The 25,241-nt window shown below is 38.5% G+C and overlaps 1 protein-coding gene across 1 annotated transcript in view; it reads right to left on the reverse strand.

Annotated features, from left to right (window-relative positions):
- fbxw4 (F-box and WD repeat domain containing 4) overlaps positions 1-19,629 on the reverse strand; it is an 84,099-nt gene extending 64,470 nt beyond the window's left edge. The window contains exons 1-5 of the mRNA XM_084375994.1: positions 19,261-19,629; positions 17,505-17,600; positions 16,451-16,633; positions 16,030-16,162; positions 15,659-15,744 (exon numbers count right to left, since the gene is read on the reverse strand). Of these exons, the coding sequence (XP_084232120.1) occupies positions 15,659-15,744; positions 16,030-16,162; positions 16,451-16,633; positions 17,505-17,600; positions 19,261-19,445 (683 nt within the window). The 5' untranslated portion in view covers positions 19,446-19,629. The remainder of the gene's footprint in view (positions 1-15,658; positions 15,745-16,029; positions 16,163-16,450; positions 16,634-17,504; positions 17,601-19,260) is intronic.
- Between the last annotated feature and the right edge of the window lie 5,612 nt (positions 19,630-25,241).

The raw sequence follows: 25,241 nt of genomic DNA on the forward strand, positions 1-25,241 counted from the left end.
AAGACGTAGTTTCATGATGTTGTGAAGAAAGGTGGGCTCATGGTAGTTGTTGGCCTCATTATTGTCATCATTGCCAATGAAAATCTATCTGACGTGGTAATGTTTTAGTTTATTTAGGTTATGTTTAGTCTCGTTTGCCAACTTCCTTCCTCTCTGACTTTAACACGCATTCAAATGAAATCATTACACTGAATCAAATTACAGATTTTTCTGGGTTTTAACATGGCTGGAAACATAAGGTATAATGTAAATACACAACTCAACAAAATATATATAACAAAGATCTAGTCGTTTTTGGACATTTTCATGCAGAAATTCTACATTCCATTTCTTTAACTATATGATGGTTTGACTGATTAATGGATTAATGTATACTAATTGATGGATAATTATAAATTACCTAATGATTTCTTCAGGAACTAATACACTTCACTGCACTGAACTATTTCCCCATAAAGACCAGAGCGAAGAAAAACTATTTGGACATTTTTGAACAAGCAATTCAATTAGTGGGTGCTTTAGAAAGAGATTGAAAAACCACAGACCCTTTGAAGCAAATGAGAAAACAGTATTTTAAGCCAAAACGAGTTAAAGTAACAATCCAGAATGATTTGGTGACATTTCTGGTTTGAATCAGTGAAAGGAGGTCTCTGTAATAAGTGTTTGTATGGTAGGGGTCAGTGAGGAGCGCGACTGACAAGTTTTAAATTGGGAAGCACTAGAAGCAGAGCTTCAGTGATCACAGAGCTTTGTCCTGCTCAAAATGTGGTGGGAGTGACGCTCATTAGGATAATGTGCTGTATGAATAACACTGCCGCCAGTACACATCACAAACTCCCACGTTGTTTGGCCTCCACGGTGCCTGGATCAAATACACGTCTCCTTAAACACTTTGGGTCCAGTGATTTTTGTTGATAATTTAAAATGTAAACCAAATATACATATTAAACAAATTGAAGAGATTCATCAATATGTTCCACTGGAAAGATAACCTGCTGCTTAAACTCAAAACTCAGCTGAGGTGGAAACAATTAACTGCTTACACAGTTGTCCAAAGTAATTCAGGACAAATTTGATAATTCAATAGTCATTTAAATCATTTCGTATCCAAGAAATTGTACTTGTACAACACTTTGTTTTACAATGATTCCAAGTATATTGTTGTAAAGTATGCAGGAAGCATATGTAATGTAGTAAACACTTTCCTTTAACCCCCCTAATTTATATATGACATTTTATACTTTTCTTTTACATATTGAGATATTCTTTTTAGAGCCCAACCGATACTAGAATTTTTGGATCGATGCCAATTATACTGACACTGGGGAGTAGAAAAATCGATATATCGGGCAATATTCTTATATACATTGAATATATACATGAACATATATTTTTTACAATGATCCCTCAAATGTGGTTTCAAAAGCTTGTGAATAAGATATGTTCATAATGGAGGCCGGATATTTTACAGTTTAACAAAATACTTCATAGTCCAAAATGACATCAATCTTCAAACTTCATTGGTCAAACTTTATAATCATGAATTACCCCAAGCATCTTTTTCGGCATTATGTTCTGTTAATAATGGCGCATAACAGACAATACATACAGCAATACCGATCTATATGGGATAGATCAATATCTTCGGCTTTAATCCTTGATAATATTGGGACAAGGGCTGAAGATAATGATTGTGTTCTCTCTCAGATAATCTGTGATATCACCTGTTATATCATGATAAATCATTAATATTTGATAAACTAAAAATTGATAAACTACTTAAATGATTAAATGAACAAAATTGTTGAATATTCTCTCAAATGAAAACGTATTGTTTAACCATAACAGTGATATTGTTTTGACCATACAACCCAACCTTATTTTATAGATGAAAGCATAAATCTGAAAAATGTATCATCAGTAGATTAATGGATAATTTTTAGTTAGTTAGTTGCAGATCTACTAAAATGTATTTGATTTATTCAGTGTTAAATAAGAAATACTAAAGAACATTAATATACAAAAAGTAAGTAAAAGTAAGCTTTAATGGCAGAAAAATAACATTTGTCCTCTTTTTGGGATTTTACCTCTATGCAGTAAATTTAGTCCTTTTTTATCCTTATAGTTCTGTGTGACCTGTTGTATATGTATATATTTATATACATGTATGTGTATATATATATGTAAAATACATCTCTATTATATAGTATTCTGCAAGTATTCGTTGTTTTGAACATTTGGAAACAGACTTGGACAGTTGTTTGTCCACAGTTACCTTTGAATCATGTTTAAAATGAGACAGTTTGTCTTGCAGAATGAATACATGAAAACACTCTTCCCTTGTAAACCTGAGACCTGAGAACACCTGTATGAGGCCAGAATATAATGAGAGGTCTTTATGTGTGTGTGTGTGTGCGTGCGTGCGTGCGTGCGTGCGTGCGTGTGTGTGCGTGCGTGTGTATGTTGGAAGTTTCTCTCGGTGTGTTTATGTGTGTAGTAAGTGTGGGGCGTCTGCAAGGTGTGTCTCTCTTCAAGAGAATGTCTGCCTGTAATGCATGTCTGCATGAAGCTATCTGTGTGTGTAAGGAATGTAAGGTGTGTGTGTGTATGTATGTGTGAGAGTGTGTGTAATGAGGGGGTTCAGAGGGAGCTGTGATTATTCTCGCCTCCTGCGGTGTGGGTCCTCTGGCTCTGTGGGCCCCAGGGAAAGCGCCCTGTATTTAGCGTGTGGGAACGCACATTCTGCCCCCTTATTGCTGCATTGTTGCAGCCTCGCTCTTTTCTTCTCTTTTTTTAACTAATTGAATTCTTGACTCTTGAGCCACAGGGACAGCTCGGGAGAGACCAAAGAGAAAGACGTGAATTTCAGGCTTTATCTTGCGGTTGAGTGGGGCAGAGCAGTGGGGGTGAAATTGGAGTGTGTGAGGTTGGGTGGTGGTGGTGGTGGTGAGGGTCCAGTCAGAGAGGGATGGCTCTGGCTGGCTGGGTGGCTGCTGTGGCGTCACCCTGTACTTTGATACTGAAGGTCAAAGGTCATCCTCCCCCGGCGGTGGTGAGAAAGCGCCGAATTGGGGACGGTTTATCCAACAATATATTTCTCCTTTTGGAAACTTTCAAAAGCGTTTTTGGCCCCTGCAACATCTTTGTAGTTGTGCTTGAGGAATTCTAGACAAAACAACTCAAAACCCCCTCCCTGTTCTCACCTCTCTTCAGGGTAGCTTCTCCCTTGAATGGCTTCTGCCAGCCCCCCTTCTCTACACTAGTGGTCAGTGTAGCGTACCCCCTATACAAAACCCCACCCCAGCTCCAAGTCAGGATACCCACCTAGTCTGGAAATTGGCACAAGGCAATGTGCAGACATTACTGGCTCTATGCTGCTTGGCACAAGCAGCCATCAATGTCAAATTAACAGGCAAATCCCTGCTTTCTTAATGTGAGAAGGATTTCAATGTTTCTTTTTTTAACAGGACTTTAATTGTTAATCCATTGAAATGCTCAGTCTGTAACACCTCTAGCTTCATCTACAGTTGTGGTCAAAAGAGTGGAACACATACTACTTTGTCACAAGAAAACATTCATGAAGTTTGGTTAAATAATTAATTTACTATAGGTCTTCTGAAAATATGACAGAATCTGCTGGGTCAAAAATATACACTGAACTTGAACAATCAATTTTGGTGAAAGTCATTTCAATCAAATTTGCTTTGTAGCATGGCCTCTTAACTTCTTCTGACTGATCATGATTGATAGCAGCTGATGACTTTTCTGGGCCCATTTTAATAGTCTCTTGTTTGATACATCCATTAGAATCAGCCACAAACACTACAATGATAAAAGTCTAAGGAGCTCAGCATTGATTTGTAAGAGCACATTATTGATTTGAACAAGTCAGGAAAGTCACTTGAAGCCATTTCAAAGCAGTTACAGGTCCCAAGATCAACTATGCAAATAATTGTTTGTAAGAATAAAGTGCATGGCACAGTTGTGTCACTGCCATGATCAGGAAGAAAACACAATCTATCACCTGCTGCTGCAAAATTGGTCAGGATGGTCAAGAATCAACCAAAAACCACCAAAAAGCAAGTCTGCAATGAATTAGAAGCTGCTGGAAGACAGGTGTCAGTGTCAACAGTCAAGCGTCTTTTGCATCGCCATGGGCTGAGAGGCTGCCGTGCAAGAAAGAAGCCCTTGCTCTAGACGCAGCACCTTAAAAGTTTGCTGCTGATCACATGGACAAAGAAAAACCTCCTAGAGGAGAACTCTGTGGTCAGATGAAACAAAAGTGTAGTTGTTTGGCCACGATGACCAGCAATACATTTGGAGTCGAGAAGGTGAGGCCTTTAACCCCAAAACACCTACCTACAAGCATGGTGCTGGTAGTATTATGCTGTGTGGCTGTTTTGCTGCCAGTTGATCTGGTGCGCTTAAGAAAGTAAATGGAATAATGAGGGAGGATTATCTCCAAATTCTTCAGGAAAACCTAAACTCATCAGCCAGAAGATTGGGTCTTGAGCGCAGTTTTGTGTTTCAACAGGACAATGATCCCAAACACACATCAAAAGTGGTAAAGGAATGATTAAATCAGACTTGAATTGAGGTTTTGGAATGGCCTTCCCAAGACCTGACTTGAACCCCATCGACAACTTGTGGACTGTGCTGACGAAACAAGTCTGTGTCAGGAAGCCAACAAATTCAGTTGAACTTCACTGATTCTGTCAAGAGGAGTTGTTAAAAATTGTGCCAGAGGAGCTTGTGGATGCAATTTAATTGAGGTGAAGATGGCCGGGGGTACTTTTGATCAAATATTGGAATTACTGTATGTATATTTACGACCCAGCAGTCACATTTTCAGAAGACCCATAATAAATTAATTATTGAATCATAATTCATTAATGTTTTTTGTGACAAACTAGTATGTGTATGTGCACTCATTCCATCATAGAAAAATAAGAGCTGTAGAAATCATTGGAAGACTGCCATGACCCTTACAATTACAATGTAATTACAATTACAACTGTCATTTAACTTTTGACCACGACTGTATTTGTTAAAGTGGTGGCTCCTTGTCATTCTGACACAGTACCATTGAAAAGTTTGGTATCTTCTGCCACAAAAGTTCAGTTCAGTACAGACATCTATTTTTAAACAATGATTCATGCTGTTTGGTTGTAAAAAGTCCTCTCTACCAGAAGATGTTCGAATGAATGGTTAGCAAAAAAAAAGTAGTTTTCAACATGGAAAAAAAAGACTACAATGGATCAAACAAACTGACAGTTAAAAGAGCAGAAAGAGGCAAAGATACCTAGGAGCAAAAGTTAAATAGAATATACAAAATCAACAGTCACTGGTAAAGGAACTGAAGCCTACTTTTACAGCAAGTTTACTGTTTCAGTGCAGTGGTGTAATTTTAGAAAATAAAGTTTATTGTAACACTGTAAAATACTTGTGCCTCTAGTACATATCATTGTCAAGTATTTTATAACTTGAGGGATTATTGCAAAAACAGTGTATATATAATTTTTTACTCCCTTATATCAGTATCAGCCCCAAAAATCGACTACAAGTTGGGGTCTATAATATAAAAGTTAGTCATTAATACAACAAATATGTTGGTAAATTACGTAATAATGATCAACACATTGAAACAAAGTGAATGTCTGACTTCAGCAATTGTAGCTTTCACTCATTGGAAAAGTTAATCGTAGCGTTAAAAATGCAACATTCTTTAGACAGCCAGGTTAACAAAGTTGATACAATGTAAGAAGTTGATGAAGGCTGCTGAAGGTTCTCTGTCAATGTAAGAAAAAAAATCACAGCACTCACATGTTTTACTTGGTTCTTTTAACTAAGAACTTATTATGAAACCTGGCTACTGTTATGATCACATACACAAAGATATTAATAATCAGGTCTCTATATGTTCCAAGTAAACACCATATCCTGAATACAATCAAATCCAGGGTAAGCCTCAAAACTGGAATACTAATGTTCATATTAACACACCCATTGCTGGCTGTTTGCTACTTGGCATGAGGGACCATCAAAGCAACATTAATGCCTATATCATTGTGCTGAGAAGGATTGCACCTTTTCTTATTTCACAGGACTGTAATTGTACAAAAAAAACCCCAAAAAAACCCATCTCCTCTACTGTCATATTTAGCAGCAGTTAGCAAAACCATGGAAGCGCTGGGCACTGGCACTGGCACTGGAAGAAAAAGGTCATGGGAAATATGCAAATTTGAACCTAACCTCATGTCCACAGTACAAGCTGGACAAGCACAGCCTTGTGCAAGAAACCAGCCATGACTCAAAGAGCTGACCTGTTACTACACATCTGCTGCTGCCTAGCCCATACTTTAACCTGTTGAGTCTTGTTTGAATCAGAGTAGGGTCTGCAGGAAATCCCCAAAGTCAACTACAAACTAACCATCTGCCCCACTTCATATATCCTCAACCCGTACACACCAGATACACAGCATGGGAGAGAAAGCAGAAAGACTGTGTGAGAGACAAGATGGAGCTTAAGACGTATAAAAAAGCAGGAGACTCAACAATAAATCATCATTAGTTTAAGGCATGGCTCTACCACCATGGCATTCTGCCCTAAATCCTGTGGCCACTCCTGGGGTAAGGGGTGCCAGTCTCTCACCTGAGACCTTGGAGAGGAAAAAAAAAGCTCTCTCCTCAGAAGATGGTTTGGGCTACCCAGAAGTTTGGCCAGCATGGCACTATATGGGCATAACAACAAGTTGCAACTATCAGATCCTTAAAAGAGAAATTCAAGCTCAGAAGTAGAACAAGGAAGTTGTTACCCTCAAGGTGGCAAAGCCAGAATTGCGTACAGGGCTAGGAGGAAATGGCAAGCAGTAGAAGGGATTCAACAGGCAGAGTGCTTGCTTGCACCAAAGCAAGCTGGTAGGAGTGACTCAAGGCAGAGTGGGTCTGGGATCTTTTCCAACTTCTTGACCATTACATCTGCCGGCCTGGCTCTACTTGGTTTGACACGGCGCGGCCTGGAATTTGCATTTCCACCGCAACTGGACTACCTGTTTGAAGGTGTGTCTTAAAACAATGATGCGCTTGTCCCAATCCCCGCAGTACTATTGAAGAATCACCACTAACAAAGTGGCTCCACTAATTCAGTTACAAACATATTTCCTTCACAATAAAAGCCTCACATTATTAAGTCATATAAAAGCTTTTATTATTAAGCAGCATTAAAGGAAACATTGTGTTTTCAGCAGCAGTAACTAAACATGACTCCTGAAACAGCTGAAAGCGAACTCGACGAAACAGTAAAACACAGCAGATCTTTGAAAGAATAAACAGGACGAGAGAAAGTAAAGAGATTCAGTTAGAAGCTACAAAAGTACTGAGAGCTGAACACAGACTTTTAAAAACGTCTTTCTCTCAGGTTTCCTCCACAGACATTAGTTGAGTATCGATTTTAGGGGGAGATCAGTGCCTGTAATGGGTTGCCTGCAGTATGAGATGTCACCGCAACCTTCTTGGAGGCAGGGCGGCCCTTGGCCCTACTCCGGAGCCGGTACATCGCTGGCGCAGCTCGGCTCAACTTGGCGCAGTACAACTGGTAATGGAAAAGCAAATCAGCACAGCTCGGTTTGACTCGGTGCGGCCAAAAGTGCTATTGGAAAAACCACATGACACTACCAAGGAGAGGGAGCCCTGAAGGTCACTCTGGAAACCATCAGAACCACTCTGAGCTCAGCAAGCAGTTCCACCCCTCAAAACAGGCCCTCACCTTCCTCAGAACTGGGTGCTGCCGTGACCCTCAGCTTGGAACCTTGACCCTTGCCAGGGATTCACCACCTTCAGACTGGATATCGTTTCTGAACTGTGTCCAAATCCTTGAGGTAAGATCAATATGCTTGAGTTCATTGACCCTGAAAAGATGGGTGGGTTTAAGGCCTACCAGAGGAAGCTTTCAAATACCAAGGGCTGATAAAAGCAGTCATGGTGCCCGGAGAGCAAGGTGCTTCCCGTTTTAAGTTGAATGCAGGGGCTTGAGGAGTGATCTTTGGCCAGAGTCTACAGTACCTGGGGTATTGAGGGAGAAACACACCATACCAGAGATAGGGCAGAGAGACAGTCAAGCTGACTGCGGTGCAATAGAGGAGACCCATAGGGCAAGTATAGATAGCCATCTAGACACAAGCTTAGGTCTTATCTGCCCATAGCTAGGTCACCTTTCAGGATGATGTAACATGTTCAAAGTCCCAAAACATCAGATGATTCCAGTAACATTAAATGAACAGAAGCAGCAGCAGATGTTTACCCAAAAAGTGTTAAAGTGGAAGTGACTGGAAATAATTATTGAATACAAATTTTTTTCGTGTTAAAAGGAGAAAGTGAGAGAAGCAGAGTGGTGAGTATGAAGTGAAATTGGTGCTGTGGAAAATGTTCATTATACACCATGGAATAGATTGACAGGTAAACATGGAGGACCGTTTCAATTTGTCTGTTCTCTCTACAGTAGAGGTCAATAAAGGACAACGATGCAATTTCAATAACAGACTCAAATCAAAAGTGTAGGGTTGGTTGGGGGGACACAATAAAGTTGGGTTCTTCAACCAAACCTAAAAGAGACATTTGTATCAATAGTTTTGTAATTTTAGATTTCTTTCTTAGACCCACGTTATTTCAGTTATTTCCCGTTTGGTTAACTGAAAAATAAGATTTTATTTTTATTTTTGTTTATTTAATTAAAAAAGTATCAAAAAGTTACAAAATGGGTCTGAAACCAAACATTTTTGATGCAAAAATAGCAAACAAGGAAAGGAGAAACAACAGATCAACTTTAAATCAAATAAAACCTTTGAAAACGCTGCGTTTTCTAGCATGGTCAGTCTCTCAATATTGTGGTAGAAGAAACCATGTACAGTAGAGATTTAGCCACAGAGACAAAAACGGACAAAACAAAGACAAAACAATGTGAGAAAAATGTATCTAACCCTATTGTACCTCAGCAACCTGCTGTTGTGCCTCGTCATATTTCACTGCCCCTGCCCAATATAAGCTTGATCAGAGACTGTGAGCCCTCAGTATGGTCTGGAATCGATTATGAATGAGGATAGCAATCTCAATGGGGATAAATAATGAAAAAAAAAATGTAAAAAGGCATGGTCCATGGCTACTGATGGGATCCATATCTTTTCCGAGGCAGCAGGGAGCGTGGACAAGGGCAGCCATCCTGTGCAAGCCTTGGTATTTCATCGCAGCCACAATTGTCCTCAGTAACAGAACTTGAGATGATATCTAGTGGAATAACAAAAACATGGGTAATGCCTACATTGCAAACTGGGGCTGCAGAGTTTAAAACATGTGGGCAGGAACTAACCAAAGACCCTATGAAGTTGCTTTATGACTAAAGTCCCAATCTGTCCCAGTGTTTTTGGAGCTTCAACCATATGAGTGACTAAAAGAGGATCTGTCTCTTGCAAGTCCCCCAACTTTCGGGAAGTGGAAAACTAAATCACTGGAATATTTTTTTCAATAAATCAATTTAAATTTCAAGTTTGTCAAATTTACACACATTTCACAGTGAAGTGGAGTCCTTGTCATAGTTTAAGTTTTTCATTTTGTTATTTCCTGTTTTATTCTGAAGTTCAGCTGGTCAAGTGTTTGTCATGTGTCATGTTATGCTTTTCATTTCCTCCCTTTGTCTGTTTTTCCTGACCTTTTTGCTCCTCACCTGTGTTCTATAAGTTATTAACCCCTGTGCATTTAAGTCCTTGTCTTGCCCGTATGTTCCTGTTTCCCCTGTCCCATCTTCCCGTCAAGTTTGTCAGGCTTTTGGTTCCTAATTCCTCGCACTATTTCTGGTTTGTACTTGTTTTGCTTTGTTTCTTGGAATTCTCTTGTTTTGTTATCTGCTTTTAGTTGCTACATTTTGGATTTTTAGCCTTTTTTATTAAAGCTTGCTTTTCATTCAAATTGCAGCCTGCATGTGTGTCTGTGTTTAGATTTACTGAGGACTTAATATGCATAAATGACTTTTGGAGGAAGATGCTGCCTTGTCACTGGCACATAAAAAGATGTTTTCAAAGCCCTGGCTGAGAAACTCTGTACCATCCTTTTTCACAGACTTCCTCAATAACCCAAGCCTCAGCCTTCAGCCAAACCTATTAGTTTTCACACGCTGTGTATTTAAGTCCTTGTCTTCCCCTCTCTTTGTCAGTTCATCCTGTTTTTTTTTATCTGCCTTTAGTTACATTCTGTAGTTTGGATTTTCAGCATCTGTTATTAAAGCTCGCTTTTCATTCAAGTTACTTTCCTGCCTGTGTGTCTGCGTTTGGGATTTGTCAACTGCTATTCGAAAACAAAACATCTAAAGTTCGCTCCTACTCCCCATATCAACTACATTGAGAGAGCAGCAGTGGTCAAACAAGCTAGACGTGAATAAAAGAAATTAAAGTTTTTTTTCTGTTTTTGTTTCACAGTGGTTGCGATCCAAAATACAAACAAGTGCGTCCTCCAGACAAGGTGCCGCAATGCTGGATTTTGTGTGAATTCAGCTGAACTAAAAGCTTAATCCTGTTCGCTCTTTGCTGATCTGCTGTACGTGTGTGTGTGTGTGTACGTGTGTGTGTGTGTGTGTGTGTGTGTGTGTGTGCATCTCTGCACTGCCCTTGGTCAAACAGATACACAGACCTGCAGCTCATGACACGGACAGAGTAGAGGAGAGATACGAGATAGCATTGTAATCTGTTTGCTAGGATTTTATAGAACCCTGACCGTGTGACTGAATAGGTCTGTGCCCATTTATTTCACCTTTATTCTTTGGTTCGGTCAATATGGCTGAAACATACATCAACCAGGGAGAAAACTGTTGAGCAAATGAGCACCAATTGATTGTATCTTCATTGACAAATCCAGTCATCTTCAACAACACAACCCACAATTCACAAAGACCAGGGGACAGACGGGGAGGTCTGAAGCCAAAAATAAGAACAGCAGTGTATCTTGCTAATACTAACGTACTTAATAATGGGCAGACTATTACTTTTTATGACAACTCAGTTTGTTCATTGTTTTTACCTAATTAAGGATTTGTTGTGTAGGACTTGGAAATGCTTGGTTAAACTTAAATAGAACGGGATGCATTTGGAATCACTGTTTATATAGAAAAACACATTTCTAGCACAAGCTGCTCTCCCTCTCTTTCTTCTGTTCTGTGGTGGAAGGCAAGCTATGGAGGAAGCCACCATTCACCTTCACTCAGAACTAACCTTTAAACATTTTCCCAAATCAGTCAAAGTGGCACACACATGCCACTAACTGTTAAAGAGAGTGAATTATCACAACTGTCTTGAGTCAAAAACCTGGGAAGAGAATCAGCCTCCTCACTGGAAACCACACAGGCTGCTGGGACCAGGGTTCAACTATATTTGAGGGCAATGCAAGAATCAAAACTATATCTATATGAAGTGGATAATTATCTAAAAACAAGTCTAAAATAACATTACGTTATAAAATTATTGTTTAATTCTGCATTATAATATCAGGAGAACAATGGCTATCGTGTCATAGAACAATTGCTATCACACATTATGCTGGAAGTGTAACCGTACTGTTTTAATCCAGACTTAATTATCATTCACAGCATTGTGCAGAAATTTCACTCCTGCCTATTTAGTATTCTCTCAATTGATTTTGTATGGTTTATTCTTTTATATCCTTTGTGACTTTTAGCTTGACTTATGCTTCAACAACTGAGGTGAAAAGTCTATTTTCCTTTCATGAACCAGCTGGAGGTTTAGTTACTTGGTGTGTGGCACAGTGGGTTTAATAGGTTTATCAGTGAGTTGACACCTGGTTTCCAGAGGAGTTTTAATTAAGCAGGTCGTTGGTCAGTGAGAAATAGGGAGATGGGTTTCCATTATGAGAGCGCAGCGGGCTGAGGCATGGTTTGCTATTTCAGCCAGCAAATTGGAGAATTAATGATGTAGATAATCTTTCTGTTCCTCTTAGATCTGAGGGTTGGGTCAGCCAGACAAGCCCCCAAGCACATATGCTGGTATACTGGCTTTCTTATCTTCTTGTGTATCCAATCAAAGTGTTAGAAATTTGGAAATTTGCTCTTCATTTATTTACGGGGCTTGACAAAGCTATGACTGGAATAAGATAGGTTTTTATGGATTCAAATTATTTGATTTAGAGTTAAGCAATTAGATTTCAGGGGTTCTGGAATGCTGGGAAAAGTCTTTAAAATCTTGTTCCAAATCCTGTTCCAAACCAGCACAGAGCAATAGTGATTCCTTTCATATTGGACGAGTATGTATCAATTAACATTCGATGCCAATGTTGGAAGTCCTGTATAGCAAGGAGTAAAAAAAAAAAAAATCTCTCTATGCATTAATGCATGTGTTTAGATACTTTTGTGCATGTGTGCATTTTGTGCCTGTGTGTGTTAAATAACAAAAGAGTGAAAACATTTTCCTAAAGGGATTAATAATATATGCTTTCTTCTTTTTCTTGAACATTAATTATTTTGAAAAATTAGTGTATTGTTTTTAGGTAGATCACCAGCTGTCATGTACTTTAGTCAACAGTAACCCTGCTGCTAAACCAGAAAAAATATATACATAAAACCAAGTCAGTGTCCTGCTATGCTGAAACCACAGGAGCTAACATTAACTACTGTTCTTAATCCTCAAGTTGTATACAGAGCAGGTCATTCTTTAATGAGATGGGAAACCCCGGACCTGTGATGTTGCCTCTCTGCTGGAGTAGCAGGTGATATAGTCCGGATAGTGTTACAGCGCTCTGCATCTCTGCATGTCAGCAATGCTGTGAGTGAGTATGTGGAAGTGTGTGTTATTAAGCACCTGGGTGTAAACATGGCTGAGAAATCAAAGGCACTTCTAAATCACCACTACAACAAATGTGTTTCTGCCCTCTCTACAGCAGTACTCTAGTAGTGCAGTGCCATGCCACACACACTTTGAGCCAAGATTTCAAAGAAGTGCAGAGTTCCTATTCTAATAATTCCTATACTATTACTTAAAAAATGCATTGTGTTGGATTTGCAAGTGCAAGTTTAGTCAAGCAGGCAGTCTCCAACCTACTTGAGAATATTGGTCAAGAGTTTACACACACTTGTAAAGAACATGTATATCATGGCAGTCTTGAGTTCCAATGATTTCTACAACTCTCATGTTTTCTGTGATGGAATGTGTGGAACACATACTACTTTGTCACAAAAAACATTCACAAAGTTTGGTTCAATGATGAATTTATTATAGGTCTTCTGAAAATGTGACCAAATCTGTTGGGTCAAAAATATACATACAACAAATATTTTGTTAATTAACCTATTTTGGTGATTATAGAAAGTTGCTTTAAAACATGTCTTCTTAACTTCTTCTGAGTGATTTTGATTGATAACGGCTGATGACTTTTCCAGGCCCATTTTAATAGGGCTCGTTTGATACACCCACTAGACTTAGCCAAAAACACTACAATTGGAAAGTCTAAAGAGCTCAGCATTAATATGAAAGAGCGCATTATTGATTTGAACAAGTCAAGAAAGTGACTTTGAGCCATTATTCAGCAGTTACAGGTCCCAAGATCAACTGTACAAACAACTGTTTGTAAGTATAAAGTGCATGGCACAGTTGTGTCACTGCCACCATCAGGAAGAAAACACAAACTATCACCTGCTGCTGAGAGAAAACTGGTTAAGATGGTCAACCATCCATACAACATCCAAAATGCAATGCGCCGTCCCAGACAAATAAACACTTCTGCTGATGGGTGTGTCACCACCAAATGTGAGTGGCTGCCCAATAGCAATCTTGGACAGCAAGGTACAGCAAAACTTTGTTTGTTTGTTCTATTAGTTAAAATTGTTCTTGTTCAGTATTATCTGAGAAAATTAGCTAATGTTATCATAATCATAAACTAACTTTCTAAATTTCTGCTTCAAGTGCAGTTCTGTATGTAGCTTGTAAGTCATGTTGCCGTAACTAGCTATCCAAGATGGCGGACGTACTTGCTATGGGTCACCCGGTTATTGGCCTAGCCGATTGTTTGCTCCGATATCCGTCATTTTGCCCATTATGTGTATCGGCATATAATCTTTTTGGATGCCGATGAGAATTAATTAATTTAAAAGTGTGCTACTTTGGCTTTGCTGCAGCCCCTGCCTCTCTATCTGTATTCACCTCTGTGGTCACACTTAATGTCCCTCCCACAACACTGTCTAACTGGTTACATGTCACAGGGGTAATAGCCAATCAACAATGTAGGGTTGGTGTCTCTGGCACGGCAGAGAGGGGGGACAAGCTTCGGTGAGCTGGTGGAGCTGCATGAAGAGGGTAAAGCAGCAGGTATTTCTGAAGTTATAAACATCAAAATCCTCTACACTGATGTTCCAAAAACGCCACAATCCTTTGATCTGTTTCCAAGCATGTCCAGTTTTCCAGTTACCCAGCAACACAAAAGCCTGAATATTTGGTGTAATGTTAGTGATAACGTTAGGCTGTCTGAAAGCGACAGTTTGCCCATATGAGTTGGTGTTTTTACATGTTACATGTAATGTTAGCTGATAATAAAGTATGTTAATGTGGAGTCTCTTAGAGTTCTTCTGAATGCGTAAGCGAATGTCAACAAGTGCATGTGTTGGTCCATTATTTAGCCTGTTGACTAACATAGTAGTATACTTAATACTTCTGCTCTGCTACATTACGGAGGCAAATATTATACTTTTTACTCCACTAAATTAATTTGATGACTTAAGTTACTCGTTACTTTGCCAATACTGATTATTAATATAAAACAAAAATTAGCTAATAAATTGATGTACTATAATAGTACATCAATTTATTAGCTAATATAATAGTACTACTATTATAGATTAAGCTATCCAGCCATATAAAAGCAGTTAATATGAGCTCTCCCTTAACCAGTTAAAGTGATGAACACAGTAATGCATTAGTAATTATATTCCAGTAGTATATTATTCTGAAGTGCACTTTTATGTTTTGGAAAACTAAATTATAAACTAGTTCTATTCTAATTAAACATATGCTTAAATGCATTTCAGCTCGTTTTGTGTTGGACTTTGTGTTATATTAAATTCTAAGTTTTGACACCAAAATTTTGATTTTTACTGTAAATGCATATCGGTTCCAAATATCGGTTGTCGGTCCCCTTGATTACTAATAACCAATATCCTTATCAGCCCTGAAACATACTGGTGATGTACTGCGAGTGGCCGTAGTAGCAATATCATATTATTATACAACAATGTAGTATTACAGCTAAATAATAACTAAGGAGAAATTAACTGGATCATGTCTCACATTTGATCAGTACTGTATTGTTTTACAGTTTGATCAGTTTCCAGCCTCCGTTTTCACAATATAGAAAACAATATAGCAGCCCTTTCCAGTTACAGTATATCACAAAGACTATCAACTACAACCTGTAGTTGATACAATAGCCCTAAAATCCTCCAGATGACACATTTTACGTCATTTGAAGGATTTTTGTCAGTGAAAGAGTGGGAGGCTTTGTGTGAAGGCAAAATGGAGAATGGTTCACCATTGTTTATTTGCAAAAACTACCAACATTGCTGTTGAAAATCCCAAGTTCCCATTTAAACAAACTCTTGTAGTGAGCAAATGCTTACCTCAGTGTAGGGCTAATAGCAACGGACCACACTCTGTCGTGCATGGCAATTGTGTCTCTGGGGCAGCTGGAGGTTAAAGTCCAAATCTAGAGAAACAAAAGCCACCAGTTAGCATGTTTGTTAATGCATTCATGAACAGATTTTCTATGATATTGACATGATATATGACATTCTGCTAAAACATCAACAAAGATGGTAATGAATTGAATCTGAAGTGAAATATAACATTTTCTTGTTCTGAAGAATTGCAAATTTTCAAAGCAATGAGGTTAACTTCCTTCACTATTATTCTTGGTGAAATAAATGTGTACTCTAAACACCACAGCTGTGTGCATCACATTATTCAATTTGAATTGAAGAGGTGTTCTGACCCGGGTTGTTCGGTCTCTGGATCCACTGATGATGAGCCCATCTTTAGAGTCCAGGCAGTTGACTTCCTGGTTATGACCTGATAACTCCAGCATCATGTCCCTTCTCCTGTGGTGGACTAGGATCTTCCCATCACTGACACAAGACAAAGGGCAGTTATTTTAGGACTAGCCTGATATCTTAGCTAAACAAAATATGGAGACAAAAGACTTTATCAAAAAAGGCTCTGTATACTATCATTCTCCAGTATGCATGTTGAAGCATTTCCCTATCTGTCCTGTCCTTGTACTTCTTCCCTGACCAAAGCTAGTCTTACTTCTGCAAGGACTTATGTTTATGTAGTACCTCTGATTATTACATAATGACTAATACATGGTGTCAGTGCCAAGTAAAGTCACAAGGAGAATAAAGAGGATGAGCTACCTTCCACCACTGATCAGATGAGTGTCCGTCAGCACAAAGCGACAGACATCACCCTTGTGGCCTGAGTAGATTTCAAATGGGTTACGCTGGAGCCTCCCGTCTTGGCAAAGACTGTACCCTCCAATTACAGCAGCCTGAGACAGAAACAGCACGTCTCTATCCAGCTGTACCCATGGCAACAGTCTGAAGAGAAGATAACACGATTGAAGAAACATTTAAGTGATTCAAATATGATCAGTAAAGGTAACATGAAAGAAATGTAACCATGACGAAGAATAGATTATGTTTGTTCAAGAAATAGTTCAACATTTGGGGATATATGTTTTCATGGAGAAAGATAATAAGATTGATATCAATCTCAGTGTGTCTGTGTGTGAAGTATGTAGTTAGCTGTTAAGAGTTACTGTCAGGACATCGCTAGCCTAGCTTTACACCAAAAATAATTTTGTCGGCTATTTTTCAATTTAGTTTTAGTCTTAGTCTTGTGTCAAATGCCCTTATTAGTTTTAGTCATATTTAGTCAGCTTGTATTCTTTTTTTCTTTAGTCACATTTTAGTCGACGAAAAGTCTGTGCATTTTAGTCTAGTTTTAGTCAAAGAAAATCCAAAGTATTTTAGTCTAGTTTTAGTCTTTGAAAGCAGATTGACAGTAATGTTAATCACAATTAATCTAGTCAAAGGCACTTTTTGGATTGTAATTTAAAAGTCTGTGACGAAAAAAGAAAGAGACATTTTATTAAGTTTTTATTTGATTAAGTAGATTTCGTCTCGTCTTTTTTCGTCAACAAATAATGCGTGTTAATTTCGTCACAGTCAGTGTTTAAGAGCATTGACTTCGTCTCGTCTTCGTCATAAAAAAAACATCGTTGACGAATATTTTTCGTCTCGTCTGACGAAATTAACACTGTAACAAACAAAAAAATTCTCTGATTTTAAACATATTCCATTTCTTGTGTCTTACAGTACACTGTCTACTGTCTTGATGATGTACTGTAAAAACAAAAGGTCATAGTGTTTCAGCCTTAAACACTGTATAGGCAAATGACTCACTCACTTCGTTTTCCATTTGAGAGGTACAGCCCTGTTGCAGACCCCATCACACCAGTTCTGAGCTATCTTGACTCGCTCCTTCAGTGGGATGTGATGATATCTGCAGTGACAGTTTAACATTACTATACTGTGGCCACTGTGGATACTGAAGGCTTAATATTTGTTATAGTGCTACTTATGATGAAAATGGGACAAAAAACAACAACAATAAAACAGTAAAATATACAAATAAAATTTAACCCTAACTCTGATATTTGACCGAACTGACCTAATGACACTAAATGACAACAGACAACAGTCATACACATAAAGACTTCATGTTCATTACAGGCGTCATGTCATAGCTATAATGGTTCAGTGATAGGGGATAAACTGTATATTATTTTTAACGGCTGTATACTACTAAGCCTGGATGGTTGTTATATTATGGATGTGCTTGAAGTTGCACAAGTCACTTGCCATTTCTAGATATTGGGTACTTATGCAGTAAAAAAATATAATTTAACAGGATTCAGTTTCTAAGAAATAAATGATGTGGTATCAGAACAGTGCATAGACTTGTGTAGTTGCTGATACCTGATCTGACATTTTAGGCAGTATCCTAGGCATTCCCAATGTATCCAAATGATCCAGACTTCTTCACTTGGAGGTCAAACATGCAATGTTCCAACATTCATCACAAATTAGATTGGACAGTTTGGATAATAATTGTACTTCTCTCCTTCACTTACTACTTCGAAATCGGTTTGATTAAACTGGAGGTTTGTTTACAACCTGTGTGATTGTCTGACTGCTTCTTATGTTCCTGATCTCCTGAGACTGATGTCCTGGTGGAAATGATTGACATATCTGCCAATATTAGATACAAGTCATAATAAACAAGAATTGGTCTTTAACTAATTAATTGATCAACTCTGCTCCAAAAATGTCAAACACACATAGAGTTATTTGGGGGCGGTGACCAATCCACCACGTTGTTCAAGGTGCAGAGGAAGAGGTCATCAGCGTTGAGATTGCACTGTCATTCATTTTTTTTTGTGCCAGTGCAAAACCACAGTAAACTGGAGGATGAGAGAAGAACATTGTGGCAACTACAGCACTTTGCTGGATGAGATGTGGACATGTGTAACACAAAAAAGATAAATATCAACTCCATATCTTCTTTGGACACTCAAAAAGGCACCTGTCGTGTTCATTTGCACCTCCAACAGTATGGCAGGTGATATTGTAAGGAAACATGGATTCTGATGTCACTGTAGATAAAAGAATGCCCTTGGGACTTTAGGCAGTCAAATGGTATGTTGGTTTGGTATGTTCCCAAAATATATAAATTGTCATTTAAGGTGCTAAAAGAACTTCATTTTCATACAGTACTCTATTTTATAGGCTAACTACTCACAATCCGTCCATTTACAATGTTAAAATCTGGTCTATGAAGTCAGCTTATTCTTTTTCAAATTAAAAGGAGTCATGTTCACTGGTTCTTGTAAAATTAGGCTGGAGACCTGTGATGGCCCTGATGTCACAAACCACAACACTTTCAAACTGCCTGAGGCCAAAATTCAGAGAGGTAATAGTTATAGTGCTAGCTACAGTGAAGGCAGTACTACTGTAGGTGGGTCCCCTCGAACACTCTGTGGCTGTACATAGGAATGTAAACCGACTAGCTCCTAATACCCAAAAGTATATGTGGCCAACTTAATGCTAACGCAACGCTAAAAATACACTGGTTTCTCATCAGTATGTGACGGTTATCTTACATGTCCGTCCCATTCCGGGTAATTCCAGTGTTCAAAAAGTCTTTAGCAATCTTCCTCCACACAGCATCCCGGTTTACAAAGTGGTAGATAGTTTTACAAACTTGAGAGAGGCGACTGAGAGATTTGTAATCCAGATAAGACAAGATTTGATAGAGAACATCCTCTGGCAGCTGGGATAACAACATGGTGAGCGCTCTGACAGCACCGCTGTTCGCTCCCCCTCGTGCAGCCTATGCTCGGCTCCCGGCGGTGTGTTGGCCCGCACGCGGTGGTCGTTTTAAAAACGGGTGTTAGAGAAAGTAAACAATATTCCATGTTTCAGACAGGAGCAGACCAGTGCAAACAGGAAGCCATCATAGGAAAGACGTGACAGCGGATGACGACGACGCTACGTGCTTGGACGTGATGACGTATGGTGCTAGGTTCCGGTGCAAGTGGTTTTCACATCAAGTAAACACATAGATTTCTTCTATTTATTTGGAACAACAAGGACACTGAACGTTACGAATACCTGTATGTTGTGTTTTAGTGCTGTTGTGTGAATTCATGTGTGTTTATGATATGAAATAAATTATTGTATTTAGCTATTTTATTCATATTTTGATATCATTTTTCAGAGTACTTTGCATTATTTTACTATTGTAATTTGATTTAACTGAAAACTATCTCTGATTTAAATGTGTGTCAAGTCATTTAAGGAAACTTACACCAGATTATCACCAGGCTATCTTTTTAATGAAATGTCATTTGGTGCTGATGATTTGTTTTCTTCAGCTTGACCTATGTGATAACATTTCTAACTGAAGTACTTGCTGCAATACCACTTCCAGAAACAGAATCAAAGTCAAACCGGAGTCTTATTTCTGCTTAAATATCATAGTAAAACAAACACATTACAACACACGTATAGTGCACACACACGCTGAATGGCTCGCACAAGCTTACAATGATAATAATAATGTAACGTGATGGTTTGTTGGTGATAACTTGACTAAACTTTATGACAAGAGACAGCTGGGTGGAGACGGATAACTTCTTGAGCAGTGCTTCACTGTTCTTTTACAAACAACTTTTATTTATGACAGAAAAATTTACAACAAGTTCAGGTAACTCAAACAGTTGCACATACAATCGAATTTAAGTGAAAATAAGGTTGCATAGGACATCAAACAAGGACAATACAAATAAATATATGTATATAACATAAAGCAAGTTGAAAATAAAATGAGGGGACAGATGGATGGATATAGATTAATATAGATATCATTAGTCAGAAGTTTCAGGGTATAAGGTTTTGAAATTACTCATAAATGTATTGCATTTTAACTTATTTATTAACTTAATTCATTAAAGTAGTGAGTTTAATTCTTAAAAAAACTGAACATTTGGGAAGAGATCTGGAGAATTTCTGTTTGTGAATAAATCAGCATATAGTATGATGAAATTGATCACATACGCAAGATTGCTACTATCTGGATTATTATGGTGACAAATAATATCTTTAAGATTAAGCAAGTAGACTAGGTAGGTTAACAAAATGAGACTGAAGGTCTCTCCAGAATTATTTGGATATTTCACAGTCAAAAAATAGGTAGTTAAGACAGTTAGCAGGGTATTTTTTTTAAAACTTTGCTCCAGGAACAGTTTTAATATTTCTATCAAAATCCCAGCAAACATGCTTGTTATTACACTTCAAATCTGTTAGTTCAAGTCCATCCAACATCAGTATAGGTTATTCTAAGTGCTGTATCGTAGGTAATTGGACTTGTTTCAGTTTCTTAAAGACGTTTCACCTCTCATCCAAGAGGCTTCTTCAGTTCTAACTAACTGGAGGAGAGTTTGCAGGCTTTTAAACTCTGTGTGGGAGTGTCCTTACAGAGTCGTTAAGGACACATGTGAGCTCTGAGTTTCAGAGTCATTAGGGCCACCTGTGGGTCATTGACCCAACCAGCCTTCATGTGGGTTGCTAGGGCTAGGTGAGCCCAGGTGTGAATGGTTGTCAAGCTGTCTGGGGAGGGAACTGCATTGTAGGTGGTCGGCGGTCCTGCCGGCACCTGTTCTTTCTCCTCCGTCGGTGACCCTGCCGACTCCTGTTTCTGCTCCTTCATCAGCCGCTGGCCGACTCCTGGCAGTGAGTCCCAGTCCGCGGTCCGGCTGACCCCTGCCAGTGGTTCTCCGTTGGCAGCCTGGCCGACTCCAGTTCCTGCTCCTCCGTTGGCAGCCTGGCCGACACCTGACCCTGCTCCTCCGTCAGCAGCCTGGCCGAGTCCAGTTCCTGCCCCTCGGTCGGAGGTCCGGCTGAGTCCTGACCCTGTCCCTCGGTTGGAGGTCCGGCCAAGTACTGATCCTGCCAGTGGTTCTCCAGCCAGTGTTTCTCCTCCATTGCTGTTCATGAATGTCCGGACATCAGCAACTTCATGACCTCAGTGTGAATGTCAATGCTGATAGGCTCTGATAAGTTCAATATTTTCAACTCATGCGAATGTCTTCGCATCTTTTGCGCTGCGTCATTCTCATACTTCACGCCACCCATGGCGAATAACTGTGAATTTGCGCCTATTTATATGTTTTCGTTGACTTTTTCGCCTTTGGTCTGAACACACCATTAGGCTTGAAATGGCTGTGTCATTGAGAGAGAAATGGGGAGAGAGCCGAAAGAAGTCCGCATAAAGAAGGCGGAAAAAATGCTTCTATTGGTTATATTTTTACATCACGAATGCCAGGAGAAGTACCTGGACACACTCATGTAGATTTTGTTTTTGTAGAGTAAAAAATTAGGAAATGACATAACATTGGGCCTTATGAGGGAGTTGGTTGGAGGGTTTGTTGCTTAGTCCTATTGCTGAAATAAGTCCATCAGCTGAAAGAAGAGAAGGATCCTGACATTTAATGATTAATTTGTGTATCAGAAGTGAGAATTATGGAACATACAGAGCAAAAAGAAGGAAGGCAGGAAGGGAGAAGAGAAGAGTTCAGTGCGTGCAGCATCACAGGTGCTGAAACTCACCTTAATGACACCAATACACACATTATAAAATCTGAAGACGAGCTAAAAAAAACCCCATTACACCTAAACTGTAATATTTCAAAAACTATAAAAGATTTTAAAAAGATGAATACAAGTGTCATAGTCTGAAGACCTGTGACTTGTTTATGTTTCTAGCCGAAGGTATGAATGAGAAATTATGTTTTGAAAATGCTTGAAACAACAACAACAATGGGATTTTTTTTAACATTCCCCCATTCATTTAAATGGGGAAAATTTGCAGAACATGTTGAATATTTCTAAAATTATGAAAGCTATCAATCAAAATAGTGATAGCGATAATGTCCTAATTAAGTTTGAATGGAGTGAATATGTTGAAAAATGTGGAAAACATGACGTGAAGAATAATAAAACCCTTCCGTCCGTAGAAGAACTGTATAATGCTTCCAGCATTCAAAACCAACTAGTAACTAAAGCTGTCAAACAAATGTGTGGTAAACAGTATAGTATTTGCCTCTGGGATGCAGTGAAGAAGAAAAGTTGGATAAAATGGTAATACTTAGGTGAAGTGAAAGTTTCTTCAGTTTGTACTTAAGTAAAGTGCTTGATGTAAATAAGCTAAATATTGCTTGTTTATATGTCATTCTCTTCTGTATAGGTCTTCTTATTTATATTCTGTCAGATGGAGCATACTATGTTAAAGGAGGGAGGAATGTAGTGGAAGCACTAGTGACTGCGACAATGGCAAAGGTTTACATGGCTTACAGGAGGGCCCCACTAATAATCTACTCAATTTTATAAAATGTTCAATTTAATAATTGAGTAGAGCAATTAAGTTGCTCTACTCATAACCATCAGCCTCAATCAACACTAACAATATCCACTCTGATTATTTTCGTCTTTATTTTTCCACTAGACAAGGTTGCCCCTTGATTCCCTTAATAGCTATTGAACCCCTATAGTGGTACTATGATCTAACCCCCATTTTCTGTATACATAGGTACAGTATTGAATTGAAGATCTTGCTTTATGCTGATGATTTACTATTGTGCATTTTAAACTTGTCAGTATCTGTTCCTGCTGCTCTCTACACTCTCAAGCCTTTTGGCCAAATCTCAGGTTATAAATTGAATCTGAATAAGAGTGAAATATTTCCCATTAATGCTGCTGCAGTTAATTACCCTCTACACAACTTGCCTTATAAAGTCGTTAGACATAGGTTCAGGTCACTCACAACCGTACAGATTTATATAAGGCTAATTTTGTTTCCTCCTGGTCGATACCCGAGATGATTGTGAATGATGGTCTGTCCTCAATTTATCTCTCGCGGCATGGATTAATTCAGCGAAAATAAATATCCTCCCACTGTTCTCTTACCTTTTTCAATGTATGCCAATTTTTCTTACTCAGAGCTTCTTTCGTAAATCAGATAGTGTGATTCTAGATTTTATTTGGAATAAAAACGTTCCCAGATTGTGCAAACTATACTAAGAGAGACCTAAACCTCAAGGGGGGATGGCATTGCCAAACCTCAGGTTTTATTGCAAGGCCACCAACATCAGGATCTTAAAATATTGGCTTGACTATGAGGCCTTTGATCCCCCTCCACTATGGCTGATTTTAGCGGTCAATTCTGCCAATCCTGTTTCTCTCAAGGCCCTAGTACGTGCCCCCATTTTTTCTTGTATTTCTCCCTTTACAAGGAATTTGTTGGTTAAGAACTTGGTTCCAATTTAAGCTGTACTTTAGACCTTAGTCTTTTTCCGCCAATGCTCCACTGGTTTCTAACCATGTATTTCAGCCATCTTAAGTCCATCATGCTTTTTTGGTGGTTTAATTTGGGAATGAAAACCTTGAAAGATCTCTACTTTAACAATATCTTTGCATCTTTTCAGCAGCTTTCAGAAAAATGTTTACTCCCCAAAAAACACAAGTTTGCAGCTTCGTCCATAGTATTTTTACCACTCTCTTAGTCAGATGTTTGATATTAATGACTTGGAAATCAAAGGCACCTCCCTCTCACACCGCTGGCTAAGAGATGTTCTATATTTTATAAAATTGGAAAAGACTTGGCTTTGAAGCAGCAGCTTGTTGTAACGCATATGGGCTAGGCGGTTGACTACGGCTACAATAGCGGCAACAGAAGTCTGTTCTTTAAAGGAGCCTGGATTGTGAATGAATGGATGAGACAGTAGTGCAGTTTGAGTGTCTGTATTCAGAGAAATATTTACAAAAAAACAACCAATACAAACAATACACCATTCCAATATTCAAAAAAATGGATTACCCATAATAAATCAAATGTTCTGTTGTTCACAATAAAGTTCTCAAGGAAAACTGTTTAGTTCATATCCTTTTAATCCAAAAAAGTTTGTCCAGATCGGTGGGTGTGAGACTTTGTCCTACCAGTTCGTTGATCTAGCTCGCCATGTGAATTGAGATGAATGGATCAAGGTCCATGAGAAGAAAATCCAAAGTTGGTCCAAAAAAAACCTGACCTAAAAAGCCAAAAATACACATAAGTATTCCATTTGAAATAACCAAGTCAGTATCAAAAATAAAATCAATGTATGCATAAACATACATGCTAAATACAAACGCATTAATTAATTATTTCATTAATTAATTGTCTTTAATAAATCAAAGTTACAATAGTAACCAAACCACCTTACCCTAGTACCCCAGTACCATGTTAATATTCACAGTCAAAGTAAAAAATCAAAATCAAAGTAAAAAATGCACCTTTTATAATTCATCAAAAACATTCAATATTAAATTTCAAACTACTCAAGCAGAGTAAGACTCAAGTGTTTCAATGTTCATTCATTCATTCATTAAATACGTAGCTACGTTCACATAAATGTGTCAATGATGACCAAACCTCATAGCCGTTGTAGCGTCAATCAGAAAAGTGATGTAATTGTTCAAATGATGACATCTGGGGTCTATTTTTCCACACTTCAAAAGAATAAAATTCTCTCCATATCTTTTGTCT

This window comes from Pagrus pagrus, assembly GCF_965226575.1.
Source record: "Pagrus pagrus genome assembly, chromosome: 15".
NCBI classification, from domain to species: Eukaryota; Metazoa; Chordata; class Actinopteri; order Spariformes; family Sparidae; genus Pagrus; species Pagrus pagrus.